At 41.6% G+C, this 27,158-nt stretch overlaps 1 protein-coding gene across 1 annotated transcript in view; it reads right to left on the reverse strand.

Moving 5' to 3' along the window:
• The window catches only part of TTC4 (tetratricopeptide repeat domain 4), a 38,815-nt gene that overhangs the window by 1,754 nt on the left and 9,903 nt on the right, over positions 1 to 27,158 (reverse strand). Inside the window, exons 6-9 of the mRNA XM_029229718.1 lie at positions 13,243 to 13,329; positions 11,286 to 11,503; positions 10,631 to 10,712; positions 1,569 to 1,651 (exon numbers count right to left, since the gene is read on the reverse strand). Coding sequence (XP_029085551.1) covers positions 1,569 to 1,651; positions 10,631 to 10,712; positions 11,286 to 11,503; positions 13,243 to 13,329 — 470 coding nt within the window. The remainder of the gene's footprint in view (positions 1 to 1,568; positions 1,652 to 10,630; positions 10,713 to 11,285; positions 11,504 to 13,242; positions 13,330 to 27,158) is intronic.

Below are 27,158 nucleotides of genomic sequence, written 5' to 3' on the forward strand. Positions count from 1 at the left end.
GTTAACTGAAAAAGGGGTAGAGACGGGGCATGGGGGAGCAAAAGCCAGGAGGTGCGGGTCACTAGAGCGTTTGCAGCTGTTGGGCATAAAGCAATGGAGTGGGCAGGCTAGGCAAGGCCTTAGCCTCCCGGGTCCAGGGGTGTTAGCAGCACCCCATGGAGTTGGGTATGGACACAGGAGCCTGTAGCTTGGCCCAGCACCCAGTTCAGGGTCTGAAGTTGCCAGTCACCCGTGCTAAGCCTCCTGCCTATGTTAGCCATTTAAAAAATAATCATTTCCAATGCATTTACACTTTCTGAGAAGCATGAAACTGGTTTTCCTCCACAAATCAGTCTGCTTTCTGTTTAGATGTCTCCCCCATTTTCTGGAAGATGGGGTAGAGTAGACCTTGGGCCTTTAAAGAATTCTGGGTAATCTAACAACTGAGAAAATGAACAGCTAAAAATTTGTCTATAAACTAGAAGGGAGACTTAGGGCCAGAAAAAAGTGCTGCCAAGAGAAGTCATGGATCATATCTGAAGAAACCTTCACCGCCTGCCTGCCAGGCCGAAGCAGAAGCATCAAGGCCAGCTGGACACCCACACCAAGTCAGTCAGCACATCACCAACTCCCATCCCAACGTGCCTCCTACACTTCTCTCCAATCAACCCTCTACTCAGGCTTCACCACCAAAGAGTACACAAGCTCTGCACATTCCTTGGTAAATTTTACCTGAACACCCCCTGGGGCTCCATACACCGCCATCAGGATAGAGTTCGTGCTCCTTAGGGCATTCAAGGCTGTTGCGCACGGCCCTAACCTGGTCCTCCAGCCTCATTTCCTACCACACCCAACCACCCTCGTTGCCCTAGCTCTTTTAGCGTAGATGCAAGACATTTGCTTCGCTCAAAGCTTAGGGAAAAGTAGCCCAAGAGTCACCTTACAAAGCTACTGAGGGCATTCCCTTATAGTCCAGGAACATCCCAAAGCTGAAGAAAGAGACAACTGCCAAATCCAGCTGGCTGCCACTGAGACTAACAAAGGTACCCTCTCACAGCAAGGCTGCCCCTTAGTCCATCAGAGCTCCGTGGCTCCTACTCTCTCAAATACCTGAGAAACATGTAGGCAACAGCTATTATCCCCATTTTAGAGATGAGGAAACAGCCCCAGGGAGGCAGTACGTGCTCAGAGCCAAAGAGCCATTAAATGACGGTGTCTGACTTCAAGAGCCAATGCTCTTTCCATGTGACGATATCAGGGGACACAGGCACAATCAGGAAGAGGAGGGCCATCCCAGCTGTTTTTGGTACAAAAGCCAGGCAGCTTCTTCTTTCTCAACCAGCCCCACTGACCTCTCCCTGAGGACGTCATGGCTGCAGTGCAATGGGTTGAGTCATCACACTGCAACCTGTTTGGCCGATGGTCCAGGACAGTCTCTGTGGTCGCTGTCTCACACAGTTTTGTATCCAGGGCAGAAGGGAGAGGAGTACAAGGCAAACACTCAGTGGTGGAACGAAAACCTGGCTGTATCCCTGGGATGGTACCTGAGCATCCTTCTTGGTCTACGCAGCCCCATGACAGTGACTCACCTGGGGTGCTGCAGCACCTGCAGCAGGGTGCTGTTGGGAGGCACCCGGTACAGTTCTGACCTGTCGTCATCCTCAAAGTAGACCTGCAGGATGAACAGGGGAGCAGGAGTCAGATACAAATAAAGGGCTTCAGCAGCACTAGGCATGCTGAGGCCAAGTCTGGGGAAACGTTAAAGACATGCAACTGTTATTAGCTGAATGCCTCCCTTATAGAGTCGTGGAGTATAAAGCACTCGGTCCTCTCCCACGACACTAAGAAAGATATTACTGGCTCCATTTTCCAAAGACAGAACCAAGGCTCACAGAGGGGAAATAACTTACTGACTAAACCCAGCTAGTAAACAGAGGAGCGAAGACTGAAAGTCCAGGCCTATGAGCCTTCCCTTCCCTAACAATTCTGTGCAACAGCCATTAGGTATGGGAAAAGAAAGCACTAGTGGCCCAGAGCAGGGGAAGAGAGATGTCCACACAGGGGACAGCCCTGTGCAGGTGTCAAAGCCCAAGTAGGTTGAGGAAGACATCTGCATAGGAGGGATGCTGGGGGGTGAGGGGTATCAGAGACCGGCCAGTGGAGATAGGCATCCTCACTGCGGACTGGCCAGCTAAGCAGGGTGAGAAGGGCAGCCACTCATGGCAGGAGGTGGCCTGCTGAGGGGAGTGAGGACCCACGCAGGATGAGGAAGAGATTCATGCAGGGTGGTTAAGCAGCGTGGGGTGACAGAGTGCATGTAGGATGAGGAGGGCACTGTGCTGGGGCAGCAGCCTGATGGGGGGGAGTCAGGAATCCAAGTGAGGTGAGGAAGGTTCCCCAAGGGAGAGGGGACACTGGTGGTGACAGGAGGGGGATTAAATACAGGGGGATTGATCAAACAAATAAATATATTAAGAATAATAGAAGTTACTGTTAAAAATATAGAAAGAGATAGTGTTGGATTAGAACTGGAGATACCAGTGAGAGCTCATACACACACATACACAGCATTGGAGCAGTGAGCACCCTCCTTCCCCTCACCCCTGTACTTATGAATATACCTACTACTTGACTTCTAAATATCATTTTCCACCAAAAAGAGCCAGGCCCTCCTTGGGAAAAATGGCTGATTCTGGAGCTAAGGCAAGGAAAGCACAATTTGAGCCTTGAACATCTTGTGACAGAAAGCAAGAAGTGCTCTAAAAATGGAGACAAGTCAAAAGGACACAAGCAAATTTGAAGGCATTCCCACTGACTAAATCTGAGAAAATCTGAGCATAACATAACCACAGTCATAGATTATAACTCAATGAATAAAGTAAGAAACCATAAATCCACTGATATAAATGATTATGTTGATGGTTTGATGAATAAGATATCTGTGTCATTTCAAAGTACCTCCCTATAAAATACTAATTACAAAGGGGAAAAGAGTAACTTTACAGCAGAGAAGATTGGCAAACCCCTACCTCAATCAGGGGACTAAGGTGAACACCATCAGTAATGGGACATTTGAAATTATGTGCACCTGATGGGATGCAACAAGAATACAGCATTGCTTCTGTGATATTCCAGTCAAATATACATAATCCAGGTCATGGTCACAAGGAAACACACTGATGGACTTTCCACAAAATAACTGGTTTGTAATCTTCAAAAGTGGTAAGATCGGGCTTCCCTGGTGGCACAGCGGTTGAGAGTCTGCCTGCCGATGCAGGGGACATGGGTTCGTGCCCCGGTCCGGGAAGATCCCACATGCTGTGGAGCGGCTGGGCCCGTGAGCCATGGCCGCTGAGCCTGCGCGTCCGGAGTCTGTGCTCCGCAATGGGAGAGGCCACAGCAGTGAGAGGCCTGCGTACCGCGAAAAAAAAAAAAAAGTGGTAAGATCAAGGAAGCTGACGGAAGACTGAGAAAGTCTTCCATAGGCTGAAGGAGACTAAAGGGACATGAGCACTAGATACAATACAATGTGGGATTCCTTTTGCTATAAAGAACACCGCTGGGGATAGGCAGAGGGGGATCAAGATGGTGGAACAGGAGGACGTGGAGCTCACCTCCCCCCACAAACATCAAAAATACATCTACATGTGGAACAATTCTCACAGAAAACTAACTGGAAACTGGCAGAAGATCTCCTATACAACCAAAGCTGCAAGAAAGATCTCCATGTGATTAGATAGGACAGAGAAAAAAAAAAGCATCAGGTTGGGACTGGCACCCCTGGGAGTGCTCTGTAAGGAAGAGAAGGTCCACATGGATGGATCCTCACCCTGGGAAGCCCCCTTGACTGCTGGGAAATCCGCTGACACAGATAGAGGGGCTGGAGAAGCCTAGACTCTACTCGAGAGGAATGCGCGTGTGCTGGCTTGCTAACAATCAGGGTGGAGAGAGACCTGCACTTGAGGCTGCTGCCTCGCTGCACTTCCCAATCCAAAGGGGTCAGTGCCTCAGCCACACTCACTCCACACCACAGCCTGGTGTGAGATCACGGCAAAGATTCGGTCTAGCTACGCAGAGACAGACCAGGGTGCTTGGGGTGTGATCTGAGCACAACGATGGAGACCACTGTCAGTGTACGCACCAGGGTGGTGGGCCAAACCAAGCAGACACCGTCAGTGCGCACACCAAGCGGCACCACAAGAACACACAGCGGCTAAGCACTGAATCTCAGGCAGGCAGATCCTGGGAGAGGACTCAATCTAGCTACAGAGACAGCCTGGAAGGCCTGAGATGTGATTTGGGGTAGCTGCAAAACCCAATGTCAGCATCCAAACAGCAGCAGCAAGTCTAGCTGCAGCAGACATTGTCAGTGCGCACACCGGGCAGTGCCACAAGAACACACAGTGGCTAGGCGCTGAATCTTGGGCAGTCAGGCAGGCCCTGGGTGGGAGTATGCAGTGATGGTTTCCCAGTGGGAGCACCCTAGTTCTGCCCACTCCACACTGCACCTTAGCATCAGATCTGGAGTGGCCAGGTGCCGGGAGAGCTCTGCCACAGAGGCAACCCCAGGTCCCAGGTGGCAGCACGGCCACCTCAATTCCTGCAACCACAATGCCCTGACCCCCACTCCAGCCTACTCCACACCACAGCCTTGCACTAGATCTGGGAGGAACAAAGTGGAGAGAGGGACGTGACCTTGGGCTGCTTCTGAGTGAATCACGGATGCTTACACAGGTAGTGCACAAGCCCTCTGTGAGTACACGGGCCTCGCCTGCTTCAGCAACCACCTCCTTTGGGCAGGGCACACACTCAAGGGCAACAAAGCCTGAACCTGACCATCATGGCTTCTACTCCAACAACGGAGGAGCAGACCCCGCCCCTGACAGGCCATGGAGCAAAGAGGAGGCCCCACCTCACATCCAACACAGGCTCTGGACACCGCAACACCAATCACACTCCCTATCAAGGGGATTACAGCCAGCACACTCTGATGAAAGACGTGGCCGGCATCCATACCAAAACCAGCCCTCACACCAAAAATATTGGACACACAGCCTACACAGGGACACTCCTACATAAAAACACCCTTTTAAGACCACAACAGATAACTGTTTTCCTAAATTCATAGAAACAGTGAAAGTTAAGTAAAATGAAAAACCAGAGGAACCACTCCCAATTAAAAGAACAGGAGAAATCCCCTGAAAGAACAAATAATGAAACAGACCTCACCAGTCTATAAGACCCCAAGTTCAAAAAGGAAGTAATAAAAATGCTAAAGGAGGGGCTTCCCTGGTGGCGCAGTGGTTTGAGAGTCCGCCTGCCGATGCAGGGCACGCGGGTTCGTGCCCCGGTCCGGGAGGATCCCACATGCTGCGGAGCGGCTGGGCCGTGAGCCATGGCTGCTGAGCCTGCGCGTCTGCAGCCTGTGCTCCACAATGGGAGAGGCCACAACAGTGAGAGGCCCGCGTACCGTAAAAAAAAAAAAAAAAAAAATAGAAAAGAGCAATAAAAGCAAGAGCTGGCTTTTGAAAAGATAAACAAAATCAGCATACTTCTAGCCAGGCTCAACAAGAAAAGAAAGGACCTAATTAAACAAAATGAGAAATGAAAGAGGAGAAATAACAACTGATACCACAGAAATACAAAAAATCATAAGAGTTTACTATGAACAGTTATATGCCAACAAATCGGACAACCTAGATGAAATGAACAAGTTCCTAGAAACATACAGCCTGCCAAAACTGAGTCAAGAAGAAACATAATTTGAACAGACCAATCACTAGAAATGAAATAGAATGTTAATTAAAAAATCTCCCTGCAAACACAAGTCTAGGACCAGACAGCTTCATTAGCAAATTCTACCAAACAAACAAAGAACTTACACCTATCCTTCTCAAACTATTTCAAAAACTTGAAGAGGAGGGAAAACTCCCAAATTCATTCTGTGAAGCCACCATCACCATGATACCGAAACCAGACAAAGACTGCAAGAAAATTACAGTCCAGTATCTTTGATGAATACAGATGCAAAAATCCTCTACAAAATATTAGCAAACCAAATCCAACAACACATAAAAAGGATCATACACCATGATCAAGTTGGGTTCATTCCAGGGCCACAAGGATGGTTCAACGTATGCAAATCAATGTGATACAGCACACTAACAAAAGGAAGACAAAAACCATGTGATCATCTCAATAGACACCAGAAAAGCATTTAACAAAATTCAATATCCATTCATGATAATGTTCCCTCTATACCTACTCACCAAAGTAGGTACATATCTCAACATGATAAAAGCCATTTATGACAAACTCACAGCCAATGTAATACTCAATGGTGAAAAGCTGAAAGCCTTCCCACTAAATTTTGGAATAAGACAAGGATGCCCACTCTCACCACTTCTATTCAACATAGTATTGGAAGTCTTAGCCACAGCAATCAGATAAGAAAAAGAAAGAAAAGGTATCCAAATTGGAAGGGAAGAGGTAAAACTGTCGCTACTTGCAAATGATATGATACTCTATATAGAGAACCCTAAAGTCTCCACACAAAAACTATTAGAATTAATAAATGAATTCAGCAACGTAGCAGGATACAAGATTAATATACAAAAATCTGTTGCATTTCTTTACACTAACAATGAAATATAAGTTAAAAAATCCCATTTAAAATCACATCAAAAAATAAAATAAAACACCTAGGAATAAACATAAGCAAGGAGGTGAAAGACCAATATGCTGAAAACTATAAAACACTGATAAAGGAAACTGAAGATTCAAAGAAATGGAAATATATTCCATGCTCTTGGATTGAAAGAATATTGTTAAAATGTCCATGCTACCAAAAGCAATCTACTCATTTAATGCAATCCCTATCAAAATACCCATGACTGGGACTTCCCTGGTGGCTCAGTGGTTAAGACTCTGCGCTCTCAATGCAGGGAGCCCAGGTTCAAACCCTGGTCAGGGAACTAGATCCCACATGCTTAGTGCAACTAACAGTTCGCGTGCCACAACTAAGAAGCCCGCAAGCTGCAACTAAGGAGCCGGTGAGCCACAACTAAGGAGCCTGCCTGCTGCAACTAAGACCTGGTGCAACCAAATATATATATATATATATATATATATATATATACGTATATATATATATATATATATATAGATAGATATATATGTAAAGTGCTAAAAAAAGGACCCATGACATTTTTCACAGAACCAGAATAATCCTAAAATTTATATGGAATCACAAAAGACTAAGAATTGCCAAAGCAATTCTGAGGAAAAAGAAGAAAGCTGGAGGAGTAACCCTTCCAGATTTCAGTCTATGCCACAGAGCTACAGTAATCAAAACAGCATGCTGGACTTCCCTGGTGGTGCAGTGGTTAAGAATCTGCCTGTTTGGGACTTCCCTGATGGCACAGAGGTTAAGAATCCACCTGCCAATGCAAGGGACACAGGTTCGAGCCCTGGTCCAGGAAGATCCCACATGCCATGGAGCAACTAAGCCCATGTGCCACAACTACTGAGCCTGCGTGCCACAACTACTGAAGCCTGCATGCCTAGAGCCTGATCTCTGCAAGAAGAGAAGCCACTGCAATGAGAAGCCCATGCACTGCAACAAAGAATAGCCTTGCTCGCCACAACTAGAGAAACCCCACGTGCAGCAACAAAGACCCAATGCAGCCAAAAATAAATAAATAAAAAATTTTAAAAATTAAAAAAAAAAAGAATCTGCCTGCCAATGCAGGGGACAAGGTTCAAGCCCTGGTCCGGGAAGATCCCACATGCCGCAGAGCAACTAAGCCCGTGCACCACAACTACTGAGCCTGCACTCTAGAGCCTGTGAGCCACAACTACTGAGCCCGTGCCACAACTACTGAAGGCTGTGCACCTAGAGCCCATGCTCCGCAACAAGAGAAGCCACTGCAATGAGAAGCCCACGCACTGCAAGGAAGAGTAGCCCCCGCTCAACACAGCTAGAGAATGCCTGTGCGCAGCACAGCCAAAAATAAAACAAAACAACACAAAAAACAGCATTGTGGGCTTCCCTGGTGGCGCAGTGGTTGAGAGTCCCCCTGCCGATGCAGGTGACACGGGTTCGTGCCCCGATCGGGAGGATCCCACATGCCGCGGAGCGGCTGGGCCCGTGAGCCATGGCCGCTGAGCCTGTGCGTCCGGAGCCTGTGCTCCGCAACGGGAGAGGCCACAACAGTGAGAGGCCCGCGTACCGCAAAATAAATAAATAAATAAAAACAGCATTGTACTGGCACAAAAACAGACATAGAGCTTAATGGAACAGAACAGAGAGTCCAGAAATAAACCCACACACCTACAGTCAATTAATCTACGACAAAGGATGCAAGAATATACAATGGAGAAGACAGTTTCTTCAGCAAACAGTGTCGAGGAAAGCTACATGTAAACCAATGAAATTAGAACATTCCCTCACATCATATACAAAAATAAACCCAAAATGGTTTTCAGATCTAAATATAAAACATGACACCATAAAACTCCTAGAAGAGAACACAGGCAAAACATTATCTGACACAAATCGTAGCAATATTTTCTTAAGTCTCCCAAGGCCAAAATATAAAACCAAAAATAAACAAATGGGACCTAATCAAACTTAAAAGCTTTTTCACAGCAAAGGAAACCATCAACAAAATGAAAAGACAACCTATAGAATGGGAGACAATATGTGCAAATGATACAACTGACAAGGAGTTGATATCCAAAATATACAAACAGCTCATACAACTCAGTATCAAACCCAATCAAAAACAGGCAGAAGACCCAATAGACATTTCTCCAAAGAAGACATACAGATGGCCAACAGGGACATGAAAAGATGCTCAACATCGTTAAGTATTAAAGAAATGCAAATCAAAAACCACAATGAGGTATCACCACACCTCAGTCAGAATGGCCATCATTAAAAAGTCTACAAATAGGGCTTCCCTGGTGGTGCAGTGGTTGAGAGTCCGCCTGCCGATGCAGGGGATGCGGGTTCGTGCCCCGGTCCAGGAAGATCTCACATGCCGCGGAGCGGCTGGGCCCGTGATCCATGGCCGCTGACCCTGCGCGTCCGGAGCCTGTGCTCCGCAGCGGGAGATGCCACAACAGTGGGAGGCCCGTGTACCGCCAAAAAAAAAAAAAAAAAAAAAGTCTACAAATAATAAATGCTGGAAAGGGTGTGGAGAAAAGGGAACCCTTCTACACTGTTGGTGGGAATGTAAATTGGTGCAGCCACTATGGAAAACAGTATGGGGGTTCCTTAAAAAACTAAACATAGAGTTACCATATGATCCAATAATCCCACTCCTGGGCATATGTTCAGAGGAAACTCTAACTCGAAAAGATACATGCACACCAATGTTCACAGCAGCACTATTTATAATAGCCAAGATTGGAAACAACCCAAGTGCCCATTAACAGATGACTGGCTTAAGAAGATGTGGTATATATACACAATGGAATATTACTCAGCCATTAAAAAGAATAAAATATTGCCTTTTGCAGTAACATGGATGGACCTAGAGAATATTATACTTAATGAAGTAAGTCAGACAAAGGCAAATAGTATATGATATCATTATGTGTATCTAAAATTAATACAAATAAATCTACATACAAAATTGAAAGAGACTCACAGACACAGAAAACAGTCTTATGGTTACCAAAGTGGGGGGTGGGGAGGATAAATTCGGAGTATGGGATTAACAGATACAAACTACTATACATAAAATAGATAAGCAACAAAGATTTACTGTACAGCACATGGAACTATATTCAATATCTTAAAATAACCTATAATGGAAAATAATCTGAAAAAATATAATTGAATCACTGCTGTACACCTGAAACTAACACAATACTGTAAATCAACTATACTTCAAGTAAAAGAAATTTTTTTTAAAATTAGTAGTGTGTGCCAAAAAAAAAAAAAAAAATTACTGGGGGAAAATTTGTGAAAACTGATGGAGTCTGAGGATTAGCTGGTTCGAGTGTGTGTTAAAGATAATTTCCTGATTTTGATGATTGACTGGAATCATGAAAGAAAATGTGCTTTATGCAGGAAATAGACACTTAAGTATTCAGAAGTGATGGGGCATCAGTTGGCATCTTACTCTCAAATAGTTAGAAGATAAATTCTTTGTTCTGTAAAGTTGTGATTATTTTTTTTTAAGTTGCAACAATGGAATGTTATTCAGCCTTGAAAAAGAATAAGATTCTGACCCATGCTCAACATGATGAATCTTAAAGACATCACACCAAGTGAAATAAGCCAGATACAAAAGGATAAATACTGTCTGATTCCACTTATATGAGAGAGAAATTCAGAGACAGAAAGTAGCAGGGTAGATGCTATGGGCTGAGGGGAAGGGAAAATAGGGAGTTATTGATTAAGGGGCATGGAGTTTCAGTTTAAGATGATGAAAACGGAGACAGATGGTGGTGATGGTTGTACAACAATATGAATGTACTTAACACTATTGAACTGTGCACTTAAAATGGTTAAAATGGTAAATTTTATGTTTTTTATATTTTACCACGATTTTTTTTAAAAAGGCAGTGAAACCTCACTGCACTCCCAGTTCCTCCCCACCCCAATTCCCATAGAGGAACAAAATAAAACTTCTCTTACCTCTAAATTATCAGGGCAGTATTTTTGCTCTAAATCCCAAGAGGGCGTTTCACCAAACATCACCATTAGATGATCAATAAATCTAAGGAGATATAACATGTATTTCTGGGTATCAATAACTCATAATATGTTTTCCTACATCCCATGCCCTGGACACCAATTCACAGAGATATCAAGAATGTATATAAATCATGAAATGCAGGCTTAATCCATTTTGACAGCAGTGCCCAAAATGTGTGTATCACTTGTCCTATTATGACATAGTAATTCTCTTTAAACTGACTCAGGATTAACATTCTTATATTCAGCCCCATTCTAAGCATTAACCCTATGAAATCACATGTTAAAATCGCCAGACATACGTTTTCTAATAAATATACCCTTCAGTTCTATGCAGGTACTACCTCCGATGATTTCATCTCTCACGAGACAAGTACCAGCGCTTGACAAACACTGTACTGTGGTCTGTCACTGCAAAGCTACTTAGTAAAAGGAGAAATCAGCTATGGAATAGAGAGGTTATACCAACCAGACTCTGTAAAACCCTCTAAAACTATTCTCTTTCCTCCACAACTAAAAATCCACCTGTCCATCCTGCGGAGACAGCAGGGAAGAGCATGCAAGCATAGCAAAGGGCTCCTGGGGAAGGAAGTACCTGGAGTCCTCGTGAAAAGCAGAGATGAAGTCTGACTGGGCATACTCTGGGTACAGAAAGAGCACAGGCCAGCTCAGTCTTCCCCCATCATCTACACTCAGCCTGGCTCCGTAGAGGTTCTCAGAAGTAAGCCCGTTCAGGATGAGCTCACCGAGACCTTCTGAGGCTGAATCTTCATCCTCTCCAGCAGCTTCAGACACTAGCCTGATGTTCCTAGCCTGGGTTAAAAAAAGAAAACACACACCTTATGTGTGGAAGGATGCAAACTCATTTCACTAAAACAAGGAAACCATAACACTGCGAGCTCCCTGAGAGCCAGCTCTACACATGATTCGTCTTTATTATTTCTGAGACTTGTTTAACTCACCTTTACTGGGCATCTACCACATGCTAGACTCTGTCTAGCACGCTAGACATGAGATAGACATGGTAATAAGTACAACACAAGGTAAGAAGTAAAGCTGTGGAACTGCAGACCATGAATAATTAATTCAGCCTGGGGTCTGGAGGGGACTGGGGGATGCTAGGCCTTGAACAATGACTTTGAAAAGCAGAAAAGTTGGGGGGCAGGGGAGTGGGAAGGGCATTCTACCCCAAGTAACAGCCAAGGAACAGCATGTGCAAAGGTACAGAAAAGATGCAGAGAGAGGCATGTACGAACATGGCAAACGTTTCCATTTAGCTAGGACATGGGATAATAAAAATAATGCACACATTGACTTAATCTTGATTGTCTCATAGAAACAAGGATAAATCAAAGGTCTGAATAGTAGAGTCACCTCTTATGTATGTTGTGTGGAGGCTCCTAAGGCTAGCACACAAGAGGAAAATGATATGTAATCAAAATTACCTTGATGGTATCTCCTAAATCAGGGGTTGGCAAACTTTCCCTTAAAGGGTCGGATAAGAAATATTTTAGGTTTTGCGGGCCAAATGGTCTCTGTTGATATTACTCAACCCTGCCACTGTAGTGTGAAAACAGCCATTGGTAAGACATACACAAACAGGCAGGGCTGTAAGCCACTGGCTGCAGCTTGCTGACCTCTGCTTTAAACCACTAAAATGTAGTATATACGGCTTTGTTTATATTACTCTTGAGATTAATTCTTAAGTACACTGAAGTCTGAGATGCACAGTTAAAGGAGAGAACCAAAATAGGTCTGTATGCAAATGTCTGGGCATTCCAATATTCTACATTTTAGAAAATGACCAAATCCCTCTGGAGTATTCCCTTCTGTTTAATCTGTTAATGTGTTAACAGATTCTTTGTTGTGCGGAGGAACTAGTGGAGTGCATCTTAGAACTGTGACGTTCTCAAAGTCAACAAGTAATTTAAATAGGCACATAATTTAACTCGGCAAAGAATGAAACCAAGAACCTAACCAAGAACCTACCCCGCAATCTCATAGCCAGTATTACCTCCCCTGAGCAGCCAAGGCTCAAAGTGACTTGTGAAAGCAAGATTTGGATCAGACGACATTCATTTAAAATGCAGTAAAGAGAGGGAAGGGGAGATAGAATTTTGTGTTGTTGTTATAGTTAGAAGAGCTACATCCTAAAAATTCACTTTCTCAGGATGCAGTGTAACACAGGGGCTGAGAGCAAGGACCTGGCTCTGACACATATCAGCTGTGTGAGGTTTCTTCCTATCCCTGAGACTATGTGCTCGTCTAGCAAAAACAGGAGCAAGAAGACCTACCCCAGAAGGCTACTGTGAAGATTAGAAAATGCTTAACCAAAAGCTACTAAATTCAGTATATGTTACCTGAAACCAATACATGCATGCAAGTGAGAGAGCTGACTGAACTCAGAAGGTCTGACTTGTCACACTGCTTCACCAAAAGCAGAAAGAAAATGTACAACTAATTCAGGTAAAGCATTCCCAGACACGTTCCCAACAGGCTTCAGGATTAGTGGATTTCACAAGACCAGAAGGGCCTAGAGTTTGAGAACTCACCATGATGGCCTGGAGTAAAGCCTCATTCTGATTCTGCTCCTTCTTTTCTTTCAACTTTGCTTTCCTTATATCCCTCTGTTCAGTTCGCTGAAAATGAAATTCAGATACATCAGCTCTAGAGAACTTGCCTCCACTTGTTACCCCAGCCTGATCCTAAATAGCTATCTCTGGTCTCTATTCAACCCAGGCTCCTGTATATCAAGGGATACCAGTGGCTGGATTCAGTTCAATAAACATTTAAGGAGCACATATCTGGATGCCAGGACCAGTGGCAGCAAAAATGTTAAAATCTACCCAAGGAGCTCATAGTCCAGAGGGGGACAGACATGTAAAAAGGTCTACTTGTTAGCCTGGTGGTATGAACTGAGTGCTATGATACACAGAGAAGGGAGTGACTGATTCTGCCCCATCGAGGAGGTGGGTTTAGACAGAAACCAGATGAAAGAGAGAGGGCATTCTTGGTAGAGGGACTGACATCAGGGCCAATGGGGCATTTAACTTCTCTGTTATGGCTGGGGTTTAGGAAAACACAATGGAAAAACCCAGGCCAACAACTTATCAGAGGCTCTGCCTTTTGCACAATTACAGTCCATGAGAGAAAAATACCACCAGTCTACTTCATCTGGCAGAAATATAATTTAGATTTCCTCTTCCTGCTAATCTACCCAAAGCCAGGTGATCGTACTCCTACCTACCCTCAGGATTGTGATTAGTAGGGGCCAACTTTTTCTGTAAACGGCAGTAAATATTTTAGGCTTTGCAGACCATGTATGGTCTCTGTCGAACATTATCTAGCTTTGTTTGTTGCTTTGTTTGTTGTTCATAACCCTCTAAAAGTATGAAAAACATTCTTGGTTCATAGAATGTACAAAAACAGAACAAAGGCTGGATTTGGCCTGTGGGTCAGTTTGCTGAGCCCTGCTCTAAAATATAGCACCAACCATCCCTTATCCTCCCCACAGGGGCTAACACAGATCTTCTTTTTCTTATGAACAAAATCTACCCTTCCAGGAGACAACGGCTGATAATTCTTGGCCATCCTTCTCCAATCCAGTTTGCCAAGAGCTGCAAAAATCCTTTCTGCTGTTAGGAAGTTTGATTGTACTACCAAGAGTAATCAAACCCATGGATACCACTAGAACTATGTCCAATTCTGCCTTCACAGTTGAGCTACACTGGACCACAGTGTCTGGTCCACATTAGAGAATGATTAAGATGGATGATTAAGGATGACTTGTATTCTGTCCCATGTTGTTTTTCCTCTTGACTTACAAATGCAAGTGCGAGGATGTGATTTCCCTGCTGTCTCACCTGAAGTTTGGGGTCTTACAGCCCGCATAAAGCCCACATAACCCCTAGGTCAGAGGAGTCCTGAACTATGAAGTTTGCTGCCCCTTTATATACGTAAAAAAAGTCAACTCTGTTGAGAATTTAAGTGTATAGTTAGATGAGTTTTGACAAATGTATACCCTGAGTACCCAACACTCCAATCAAGATAGAGAACATTCTAGAAAGTTCCCTCATACCTCTTTGCAGTCCATCACCCTCCCATCCCATCACTGATAGGTCTGTTTCTTTTCATTACCAAGTCATATTCCATTGTTTGAATATACCACACTTTGCTTATCTATTCTCCTGTTGATGGACACAAGGGCTGTTTCTGGATTATTATGAATAAAATTGGCTACCAACATTCTTATACAAGTCTTGTTATGAACATGTTTTCATTTCTCTTAGCTAAATACCTAGGAGTAAAATTGCTGAGTCATAGGATAGGAATATAAAACTGACAAACTGATTTCCAAAGTGGTTTATATCCCACTGACAATTTATGAGAGTTCCAGCTCCCTCACATCTCTGCCAATATTAGGTATTATCAGTCTTGTGAACTGGGATCGCACTGATGTTTAAGTTGCATTCTCCCCCCACATGACTAATGATACTATGTATATTTTTATGTGCTACTGTAAATCTTTTGAGAAGTGTCTCTTTGCAAAATTAAAAAATTTTTTCATATTGAATAGATTTCTTTATGTATTCTGGATACAAATCCTTTGTTAGATATACAGTTGACTCTTGAACAACACCAGGGTTAATCCATGTATAACTCATAGTCGGCCCTCTGTATCCTCTATTTCTCCACATCCTCAGGTTCAACCAACCATGAACCACCCACGTAGTTCTGTGGTATTTACTATTGAAAAATATCCGCATATAAGTGGACGTGTGCAATTCAAACCCCTGTGGTTCAAGGATCTCCCATTCCATGGCTTGCCTTTTAATCTTCTTATTGATGTCTTTTATAGAACAGAAAATTTTCAGTTTTGACCAAGTCCAATTTATCAATAATTTTTTATTTCATGGTTAGTATATATTTAAAAAAATTTTTTTAATTGAGGTGAAATTCACATGACATAAAATTAACCATTTTCAAGTATACAATCCAGTGGCATTTAGTACATTCACTTTATTGTGCAACCATCACCTCTATCTAGTTCCAAGACTTTTCAACACCCTAAAAAGAAATCTCAAGCCCATTAAGCAGTCACTCAACATTTCCCCCTTCCCCCGAACCCTGGCAACCACTAATGTGCTTTCTCTATCTACAGATTTATATATTTTGGATGTTTCATATACATGGAATCATACAATATGTGTTCTTTTGTATCTGCCTTCTTTCCCTCAGCATGGTATTTTTGAGGTTCGTCTACACTATATCATGTATCGGTACTTCATTCCTTTTTACAGTACTTTATTCCTTTTTTTCTACCATCTATCTACCACGATGGACATTTAGATTGTTTCCATGTTTTGGCCATTATGAATATTGTTGCTATGTTCATTCACGTACAAGTATTTGTTTGAATATTTGGTTTCAATCCTTTTGGGTATATACCTAGGACTGGAAGTGCTGGGTCATATGGTAATTTTATGGTTAATTTTTTTAGGAACTGTCAAACTGTTTTCCATAGTGGCTGTACCATTTTACAAACCCACCAGCAACTTATGAGGGTTTCAATTTCTCCACATCTTCATCATTTGTTATCTTCCTTTAAAAAAAAAATTAGAGCCATCCTAGTGGGTATGAAATAGTATCTCACTGTGGTTTTGATTTACATTTCCTTAATGACTAATGATGTTGAGCATCTTTCATGTGTTTGTCGGCCATTTTTGTATTATATTTAGTGACATCTAGTCAGATCCTTTGCCCACTTAAATAATTGGGTTGTCTTTTTAATTACTGACATGTTAAGAGTCCGTTATATATTCTAGATAAAAGTCTCTTACAGATATATGATACAAATATTATCTCCCATTCTGTGGGTGGTCTTTTCACTTTCTCAATGGTGTCTTTTGAAGAACAAAAGTTTTTAACCTTTGATGAAGTCCAGTTTACCTATTTTTCCTTTTGTTGCTTACGCGTTTTGTGTCATATCTAAAACAATTGCCTAACCCAAGGTCATGAAGATTTACGCTGATGTTTTCCTCTGAGAGTTTTAGTTTTTACAGTTTTAGTTCTTTGAACCATTTTGAGGTAATGTGTGTGTGTGTGTGTGTGTGTGTATATATGAGGGAGGGTCCAAGTTCATCCTTTTGCACGTGGATATCCACTTGTCCCAGAATCATTTGTTGAAAAGACTATTCCTTCCCCATTAAATGGTCTAGGTACCCTTGTCGCAAATCATCTATATATAAATGTGAGGGTTTATTTCTGAGCTCTCAATTCTATTATATTGACCTATATGTCTATCTTTACACCAGTACCACAATGTCTTTATTACTATAGCTTTATAGTAAGATTTGAAATTGGGAATTTTGAGTTCTCTAACTTTATTTTTGTTTTTCAGGATTGTTTTGGCTATTCTGGGTCCCTTGAATTTCCACGTGAATATTACAATCAGCTTGTCAATATTCTTCAAATAAACTAATTGAAATTTTGAGGAAGATTACATTGAATTTGTACACCAATTTAGGGAGTACTGTCATCTTAACAATATTAAGATCTGATCTGTGAGGGACTTCCCTGGTGGTCCAGTGGTTAAGAATCCACCTTCCAATGCAGGGGATGTGGGTTTGATCCCTGGTCAGAGAACTAAGTTCCCACATGCCGTGGGGCAACTAAGTCCACGTGCTGCAACTACTGAGCACAAGGGCCACCGCTAGAGACCCCACACGCCACAACTAGAGAGAAGCCCACATGCCACAAGGAGCCCATGCACCGCAGCAGAGGATCCCGCATGCTGCAGTGACGATCCCAACAAAGATCCTGCATGCTGCAACTAAGACCTAACACAGCCAAAAATAAAATAATAAATGTTTTTTGAAAAAGATCTGATCCATGAATATGGGATGTCTTCCCATTTATTTAGGTTTAATTTCTTTCAACAATGTTTTGTATTTTCAAAGTATAAATTTTACGCTACTTTTGTTAAATTTATTCCTGAATATTTTATTCTTTTTGATGCTATTGTAAATGGAATTTTCTTAATTCCACATTTGGAATGTTCATTAAAAGTGTATAGAATACAGCTGATGGGTGTATTCTGACATATCCTACCAGCTTGGTGAACTAATTTACTAGTTCCAATAGTTTAGTGGATTCTTTAGGATTTTCTATATATAAGCTCATATCATTTACAAATGGAGTTTTACTTCTTCCTCTCCATCATTTCTGAAGGATAAGTTTGCTGGATATAGAATTCTTGGTTGACAGTCTTTTTCTTTCAGCACTTTTCATGTCATCCCACTGCCCTTTGGCTAACATGGTTTCTGATGAGCAATCAGCTATTAATTATATTGAGGATCTCTTATATATGAAGAGTCACTTCTCTCTTGATGCTTTTAAGATTCTCTTGTCTTTGACTTTTAACAGTTTGATTATGATGTGTCTGGATACAGATTTCTTTAAGTATATCCTACTTGGTGCTTGTTAAGCTTCTTGGGAGAGTAGCTTACTATTTTCCATCAATCTGGGAAGTTTTCAGCTGTTACTTCTTCAAATATTCTTTTGCCCCTTTCTCTCTCTATCCTGGGACTCTCATTATGCCTATGATATGCTTGATGGCATCCCATAAGTCTCTCATCATCTTTCTTTGTTCTTTTTTCTTTCTATTCCTCAGACTGAGTAATCACAATTGACCTATCTTCAAAGTTCTATTCTTGAACCCCTTAGTGAATTTCTCATTTCAGTTGTTAATTTTTCTTTAATGATATTCCCTATTTGGTGAGTGTTGCCATGTATTTTTTTAAGTTCTTTAAACATTGTTTCCTTTCGTTTTGTGGACAAAGAATGTCAACTGCCATTTCAGTAAACAAAAGATGTTGTAGTCATAAAGCCATCAGCCACTGTAGCCACCCCTGAGAGCACACCCTGAGGGAATTCAGGATGGAAAAAAGAGAATACTGGCCCTAGATATTTATGGTGCATATCAAAGGAATAATTTCAATGAGCCCAGACTTTTACATCTTCCCATACATAGAAAAGCGCTAAATTCTTTAACTTGAAATGTGTGTTTCTTTAATTAGCAGTAATCTTTTCATGTTCCACTACATGTGGAACAGTCCCTCAGAGCTATATGAGAGTCTGTATCCCAGGCTTAAGTCCTCAGTAACTCTGCTGAATAAAACATAATTCTCAACTTCTAGATTGTGCTTTTTTCTTTTCAGTTGACAGTTTTGGTGACCACAAAGGGACTCAGGGCAGACTTCTCTGCTTCACCTGATCTCTACAAGGAGCTGGAGTCTTGGTACCAGCAGAGGCCTCTTGTGCCCATCTGCCTCAGAGTCCAAACAAATTTGGGTGAGTCTCTCTTGGTTCTCAGATCTCCCAATTATTGGCTGTGAGTTTTATTCGGTTGTATATAACCAGTATCTGGCTCCCCAGCTGAAAGATACTGGGGGAGCCCAGTTGAAAGATAACAGGAAAAAGTACATCCTGGTTCGAAGACACTGCAAGTTGCTCAGTCAAGAGATACTGAGTGATCTGGACTGTGTGATTGGGTGAGAGGCTGGCCTAATATCTTTTCTAAATGAGGGGCATCAGAAAGCCAGCCTCCAACTAACACCCCAGCCAGGTTTATGTACATACAAAACTTGTACTTACTTAATTGGTAATTAAAGGAAATCTCACCCTGAAAATGGCCAAGATGAGGTTCTTTTATTGTGTTTGCAGTTAAGTTAGAGAAAGACAGCTTGATAAAACATCTTTGCAGAATTCTGACCTTAAAGAAACAAAAGCCCTTCTAGAGGGAACTTGCATTTCTCTCCCTGTGCCTTTGAGATGAAAACGTTCTACCTGATCTTCTTCAATGTGGTGTGTGTGTGTGTGTGTGTTTTAATAGCCTGTTCTCTGACATCTGGAAGGTACACATATGGTGTACACTTCACAACCAATCGAACAGACTGGGATTCTGAGCAGTCTTTTGTCTGACTGTGCCAATTCTCAGGGGCTTTTGTCATCTGAACCTTAGTTGCGTCAGCCTGTACAACAAAGGCCTTTACTTTCTTACGCTATTTTTGGGAGTGCACTTTGTAGATCTTGTATAGGCAGCATCCTCCGCACTCTCCTGTGGGGACGCCTCTTGCATCTTATTGGCTTGAGTCACTATTAGGATATATCTAGTTAATGGCCAGACAATGGATCTTTTAAATTGGAGAAAATTCTAAATTCGTATTATTTTTTAGAGAGCTCTCATTATAAACAGCTATTTTATTGGTACCTATGATAAAGCCAAATTAGAAGGTGGAAAATATATATATGTAAAATGGTTAACCTAAGAACTCCTTAGTTTGTTTATCTAATTAATTTATTTAATTTTGGCCACATGGCTTGCAGGACCTTACTTCGCACCTGCGCCCTAGGCAGTGAAAGCGTGGAGTCCTAACCATTGGATCTCCAGGGAATTCCCAGAACTCCTTAGTTTAAAACAAACAAACAAAAGAAACAGTTTGGGAAGCCTTATTTGTGGTCTCTGCTTCCCCTCAGTGGGTCTTACAGATGCCAATAAAAACATTAGGATAATTCATGTTAATTAGGTTGATTAACAGGGAAGTAAGAAAAAAACTGAAAGAAAGTCTAGAGACTTCTTCCCAACAAGGTGGAAATTTTAAAGGGTCTCATCCCAAATGGATAAAGAAATCTTTAGACGGTTATTAAGAAATGGGATAAATAAAATGAACATTAATAGGATTAAAAAGGTTCTGATACAACACTACCTAAGGCTGGATGGGCCAAAGGGACCCTCTATTGGTCCCCAACATTAAAGGGCCCCAAACAAGTCTGTTCTATTTACCTCAGTTTAAAAACTATGTGTCGTGTGTGTGTGTATGTATATATATATATATTTAAAAGGCTAGAAAAAAACTACACTGAGATACCTGACCAACTATTACTTGGGGCAACAGTTAAGCCAATTAATCAAGTTAAAAGATTGACAAAAAGGCCTGAGTGCCTTGGCTCAATCTCTCACTGGGGACCCCAGAGCCTTTTATACAAAAATAGATTAAATGGTTGAGGGATAAAAAGAAAAGAAAGCTTCTGGGACTGTTGTTAAGACCAAGGCTTGTCGATCAGATCCTGATGGAAACTATTTAAAGGTATAAAAGATAACAGAATAGGGCTTCCCTGGTGGCGTAGAGCTTAAGAATCTGCCTGCCAATGCAGGGGACAAAGGCTCGAGCCCTGGTCCAGGAAGATCCCACGTGCCGTGGAGCAACTAAGCCCGTGCGCCACAACTACTGAGCCTGTGCCCGAGAGCCACAACTACTGAAGCCCGCATGCCTAGAGCCCGTGCTCTGCAACAGGAGAAGACACCGCAATGAGAAGCCAGCGCACCACAACAAAGAGTAGTCCCTGCTCGCTGCAACTAGAGAAAACCCGCGTGCAGCAACAAAGACCCAACGCAGCCAAAAATAATTAATTTTTTTAAAAAAGTTGACAGAATGGAGAGGAAAGTTTATATAAATTGGTATATATTTAAATGGGCTTTATGTAAGATGGTTATATCCCTTTTGCCTAATTATATTGTAGGATAGACATTATGTCTCACTGGGGAATGCTTCCCCTGCCTATTTTAAGACTGTATATAAATCTGCCCCTCAGACAATATTAATTAAACATACTAAAAGAAACCAACAACGTTACCTGAGCCCACACTATATGAAATAAAACCTGGGAGTTAATATTCAGGGGCCAATAAAAATAATAATGGAGATTTTTGCTCTGGGTTTACCCTATACACTCAGAAAGAGAGCCTTGGTTGAATGCCTTGTGCAAACTTTTGAAGGCATGATAAATTGAACCCTAAAGTTCTAGAACACAGAACTCTTAATTTTCAGATAGTTGGAAATTTTCTCACTGATATAAAAATGCAAATTAAAGAAAATATAGTTGGGCCAATCAATCTTTTAATATCATTTAGGCAGCAGACTAGTTCTTTAGAGAATTTAATGCAACTGTCTTTGTGTTGCAAACCTCTACAAATCAGAAATGTAAATACAGCCCACAAACACCTGAGACTGAGCCTAGTTAGCTCAATTAGGTAAAACCTGAAACCAAATGAGACAAAAAGGCTCTTTTAAACTCAAACTGCTGGAAAGGCTCCCTCACTCAAAATCTAACTTATAGCCTCCTTAAGGGATTTATCAAGGACAAATATAAACCTTAAGTCTTTTCCACACATAGTATAAGCCTTAGTCAACTGAGCAAATAAATTTAACTTATTCCAACTGCTATTTATAAACTAGTAAGTTTATAATACCTGATTCATAACTACATGTTAAAGCTATGAGATCTCTAGTTTTGTCTGTTTATATGTCTGTGTGTACATTATATATACAGGATGTCTCTACCTCCGGAAAATATTATCAAAATTAAGTTTATAAAAGAGCTCATTTAATTGACTTAAAAGTAAGCACTTACAAATTAAATTTTTCTAAATATAATGGAAACTGGCCAGAATGAGTTTCAGGTTCACATGACCTAGGAAATATTCAATATTAAATTGTATCTGGTAATAGAGCTAGCTTAAGCTTGTTGGTTTAATCAATATAGACATAGACATAACTTAATTTTATTGTACCTAGGTTAACTAAGTTCATGTTATTTCTGTTGCAGAGTTTATCAGCAAGAAAAAATAACTTGGTATTGTTGACTGAAAAAAATGCACAACCTAAAAGTTGAGAATTATGTTTTATTTGGAGGACTTGCTGAGGACGTAAGCCTGGGAGGCAGCCTCTTAAGTCCCTGCTGAGGACTTAAGCCTGGGAGGCAGACAGCTCTAGGAACTGCTCTGAAGAGGTAAGGGAGGAGCCAGGATATATAGTTTCTACATAAAACCAGGTAGTCGGAACATCGAAAGATTACTGTTAAATAAAAACAGACATCTCAAGTTAATGAATTTAACACTTTCCTGTGTATGGGAAGATGCAAGAGTCTGGGCTCACTGAAATCATTCCTTTGATATATATGCTACATCTTAACTATCTAGGGCCAGTATCCTGTTTTTTCCTCCATCCTGAATCCCCTCAGGGTGCACAGTCAGGGGCAGCTGCAGTGGCTGATGGCTTGATGGCTGCAACATCCTCTGTTTACTGATAATGGCAGGTGACATTCTTCACCCGCAGTATGACGATATCTTCATAAGTTATAAAATAAAGGTAAATGAGACAAGAGTTTACAGGTGAACTCTTAGGAATAATTATGTTTTGGGTATGTCTATCTATAGTTTCTCCTGATTTTTGGTAACTTGAGTTTTGCTAAATTAAATGATGAGAATTCACTGACTATCCAAGTCATTTCAAATAAAATACTGGAACGTTAATTGCTAAACAGGTTTAAACTTACCTACTTTTGTCTCCTTACAAGAGGGAAACTAAAGATGCCTGGGTTTATTAGACACGTCTTGTACCACATTGAAGAAAGAAACTATGCTATAAGATATATGTTTCTAGAGGTTCTAGAATATTCCCAAATTTGCCAATCAGGAAATGCTAGTATAACAAACAGTTCACAATTACTTGCTGCTTGTCAGTTTTGCTAGAGATTAAGATTTTTTAAAGGTTAAAACTATAATATGTAATTAAAGGCACTAAAAACAACAAGGGAAATGTTTCAGTATGCAAGTAAAGTACGATGTGTGTTTTCAGCAAAAGAAGGTATGAGGAATGGAAATACATTTTAAGGGGAACAAGTGATTTTGTCCTAGAGCTGGTTGTTTCTAGATGGAAAAATAAGGAACAAACTAATATGGATACAGAAAGTTGTGGAAGGTTTGTAGAAAGGAAGCCCTGAAAAAGAAGTTTTGCACATGGTCAGGCTGGGATTAAATTAATGAGGTAAATGGATTTTGTTATTAAAAGCAGGTTGGGGGGCTTCCCTGGTGGCGCAGTGGTTGAGAGTCCGCCTGCCGATGCAGGGGACACGGGTTCGTGCCCCAGTCCGGGAAGATCCCACATGCCACAGAGCGGCTGGGCCTGTGAGCCATGGCCGCTGAGCCTGTGCGTCCAGAGCGTGTGCTCCGCAACAGGAGAGGCCACCAACAGTGAGACGCCCGCGTACCGCAAAAAAAAAAAAAAGTAGGTTGGTGCAGGACTAGATTTGGTTCCTTTCTCTATTAAGAGAAAAAAATTTTCTTGGAATACTGTTTTTGATAACAGATTATATGGGTTTCTTTGCCTTTAGGTGATGTGTATTTCCTTTTGAAATCTTTTTTATTTTTTGTCTGCATTGGGTCTTCGTTGCTGCACACAGGCTTTCTCTAGTTGCGGCGAGCGGGGCTACTCTTGGTTGCGGTGTGCGGGCTTCTCACTGTGGTGGCTTCTCTTGTTGTGGAGCACAGGCTCTAGGTGCACGGGCTTCATTAGTTGCAACACATGGGCTCAGCGGTTGTGGCAAGTGGGCCCTAGAGCACGCAGGCTTCAGTAGTTGTGGCACTCAGGCTCAGTAGTTGTGTCTTGCAGGCTCAGTAGTTGTGGCGCATGGGCTTAGTTGCTCCACAGTATGTGGGATCTTCCTGGACCAGGGATCGAACCCGTGTCCCGTACATTGGCAGGCGGATTCTTAACCACTGCACCACCAGGGAAGTCCCTGTTTTTGAAATCTTTTGTCACTTTGGTTAAGTGAATAAGTATTATTTCACAATGACCTATGATCCTATTTGACCAAGTCAAACCTTTTAAAATCTTTTTCATATTCTTGACACACTTCCCAAATATCTAATTCTAACTGAAGTTCTTTCGACCTCCAGCTAACTCTGGGAAGCTTCAAAGGAACCCTGAGGCATCTCAGAGGAATATTAAACTAATTAGGTTTATTTGGTATGTTAAATTACTTGAAAAACATTGTCAAGTGATTGGAAATAAACCTTCTTAGATTATGCTGTGTGGGTAAATGTTAATATAGATATTCCAAATTTTGTATGGAATTCCTAAAAATCTTATTGTCCTGGTATGTTATCAGTCATAATTCTAATTATTATCTTAGAATGTTGTATGTCACAGAAATAACCAAGTTTCTTGTCAATTACATTGTAATCAGATCTTTAACCATGCCATTTTAAGTCTTCTGTCATTTACAGACAATCACTATTTTACTTTGATGCTTTTATAAAATGAAAATCTTCAAGAAGATTCACAAGGACTTTGAAAAATATTAATTTCTGATAACTTTTAGATCATACCACTGAAATGGGTAAGAAATTACAAAAGGGGCTTCCCTAGTGGCGCAGTGGTTTAGAATCTTCCTGCCAACGCAGGGGACACGGGTTCGAGCCCTGGTCTGGGAAGATCCCACATGCTGCGGAGCAACTAAGCCCATGCTCCACAGCTACTGAGCCTGCGCTCTAGAGCCCGTGAGCCACAACTACTGAAGCCCACGCACCTAAAGCCCGTGCTCTACAACAAGAGAAGCCAACACAATGAGAAGCCCTCTCACCACAGCGAAGAGTAGCCCGCGCACCACAGCGAAGAGTAGCCCCCGCTCACCGCAGCTAGAGAAAGCCTGTGCACAGCAACGAAGACCCAATGCAGTCAAAAATAAATAAAATAAATACATTTATTAAAAAAAAAAAAAGAAATTACAAAACTCTAATGGAAAACCCAATGCCTCCATCTAGATCAACAGGACATAATTACATGGGACTGAATGAACTGATAAATATGATTTATAATTTTATGACTTTTTCTGAAATATACCAGCTTTTAATCTTGGCTTTCCCGAAAAGCTTTCCTCTTATGGCAACCATGACCTACAACAAATTGAGAAAGTATACCTTTGTAAACAAAGATGAAACATTAATTTTTTTCTCTCTACCTGATCCCTCCTGCATTTGGCTTCTCCAGCTGGCTCCCCTGTGGACCTGATGGCTTACTGTGACAACATTACAACTAGCTATACTAACCATTATTTTAACTTGCTCTCTTGTTGTTTTCAAATTATTTATACCTTGTGCCTCTCTTTGCTGCACTACAACTTTATTAATTTACTAGCTATATTACTTATATCCTGTCTGTTTTATAAGATTGTTGTCTCTTGCATTACCCAATGTGTAACCAGGCCTCCAACAAAATTAATGATGGTTAAACATCTTGAGGCAGTTGATCATATATACAACTCTACACAGAATAATTGTAATAGTGCAACTCTAGATATGGGAAGAAGCAACAAGGGAAAACATTTCCTGAATAACAGACTAGTAAGACAGGCGATCCAAAGAATTTAAGATTATCAGTAGAACCTGATCCAAAATTAGCACATTGAGTAGCCTACCAACAGGCTCTTTGCCTGATCTAGGAATGAGCCTTCCCAGCTCAGTGGGAAAAAATTGGTCATGAAATGCCTCCCAAACATTGGTCGAATTTATGATCAAGAGGAGGCACTGTGGACAAAGAATGTAACCTGCCACTTCAGTAAACAAAGAATTTTGTGGCCATCAAGCCATCAGCCACTGCAGCCACCCTGATGGTGCATCCTAAGGGATGCTCAGCATGGAAAAAAACAGAATACTGGTCCTATAGTTAACGTGCATATCAAAGGAATAATTTCAATAAGCCCATCCCCCCATATAGAAAAGCACTAAATTCATTAACTTGAAATGTCTGTTTCTTTAACTAGCAGTAGTCTTTTGATGTTCGACCACATGGTTTTTTTTTTTTTTCCTATATCTTTGCTTCTCCCCTACCTGCTCAGAACAGTCCTTCAAAGCTGTCTGAGAGGCTGTATCCCAGGCTTAAGTCCTCAGTAAGTCTGCTGAATAAAACTTAATTCTCAGCTTCTAGATGGTGCATTGTTTTTCAGGCAGCAGTTCTTAGAACATATTTTAAATAGCTGGTTGAAAGTTTTTTACCTTTTAAGTCTCATGTCTGGGCTTCCTCAGGGACAGTTTCTGTTGATTTCTTTTCCTGGATATGGACCACACTTTGATCCTTTGCATGTCTTGTAATTTTTTGTTGAAAACTGGACATTTAAAATAATATAATGTGGCAACTCTGGAAAGCATATGCTCTCTCTCCCCTCCCCAGTGTTTGTTGTTGCTGTCGCTATTGTTTGTTTAGTGACTTTTCTGAACTAATTCTGTAAAGCCTGTATTCTCTGTTATATGTGACTACTGAAGTCTCCAGTTAGCTTAGTGGTGAGATAATGACTGGACAGATTTCCCTAAACGCCTGGAGCCAAAAAGTCTCCCAGTCTTTGCCAAGGGGCTCTGCAGGCATGTTTGGACAAGGCTTCAACAATCACCCCAGTAGTTAACAATTCAGCCTTAGCCTTCATTTCCTGCTGGCACAAAGCTTCCAAATCAGCCAGAGGTTAGAGCTTAGGACATTCTTAGATCTTTCCTGAGCACATGCATAGCAAGAGCACATATGTGACCTTCTAGATTTCCAGGAATATGTTGGAGCTTTTCAAAGCCCCTACAGAA

Source organism: Monodon monoceros, unplaced genomic scaffold (assembly GCF_005190385.1).
Source record: "Monodon monoceros isolate NGI ecotype Baffin Bay Population unplaced genomic scaffold, NGI_Narwhal_1 Super_Scaffold_18, whole genome shotgun sequence".
Lineage (NCBI taxonomy): Eukaryota > Metazoa > Chordata > Mammalia > Artiodactyla > Monodontidae > Monodon > Monodon monoceros.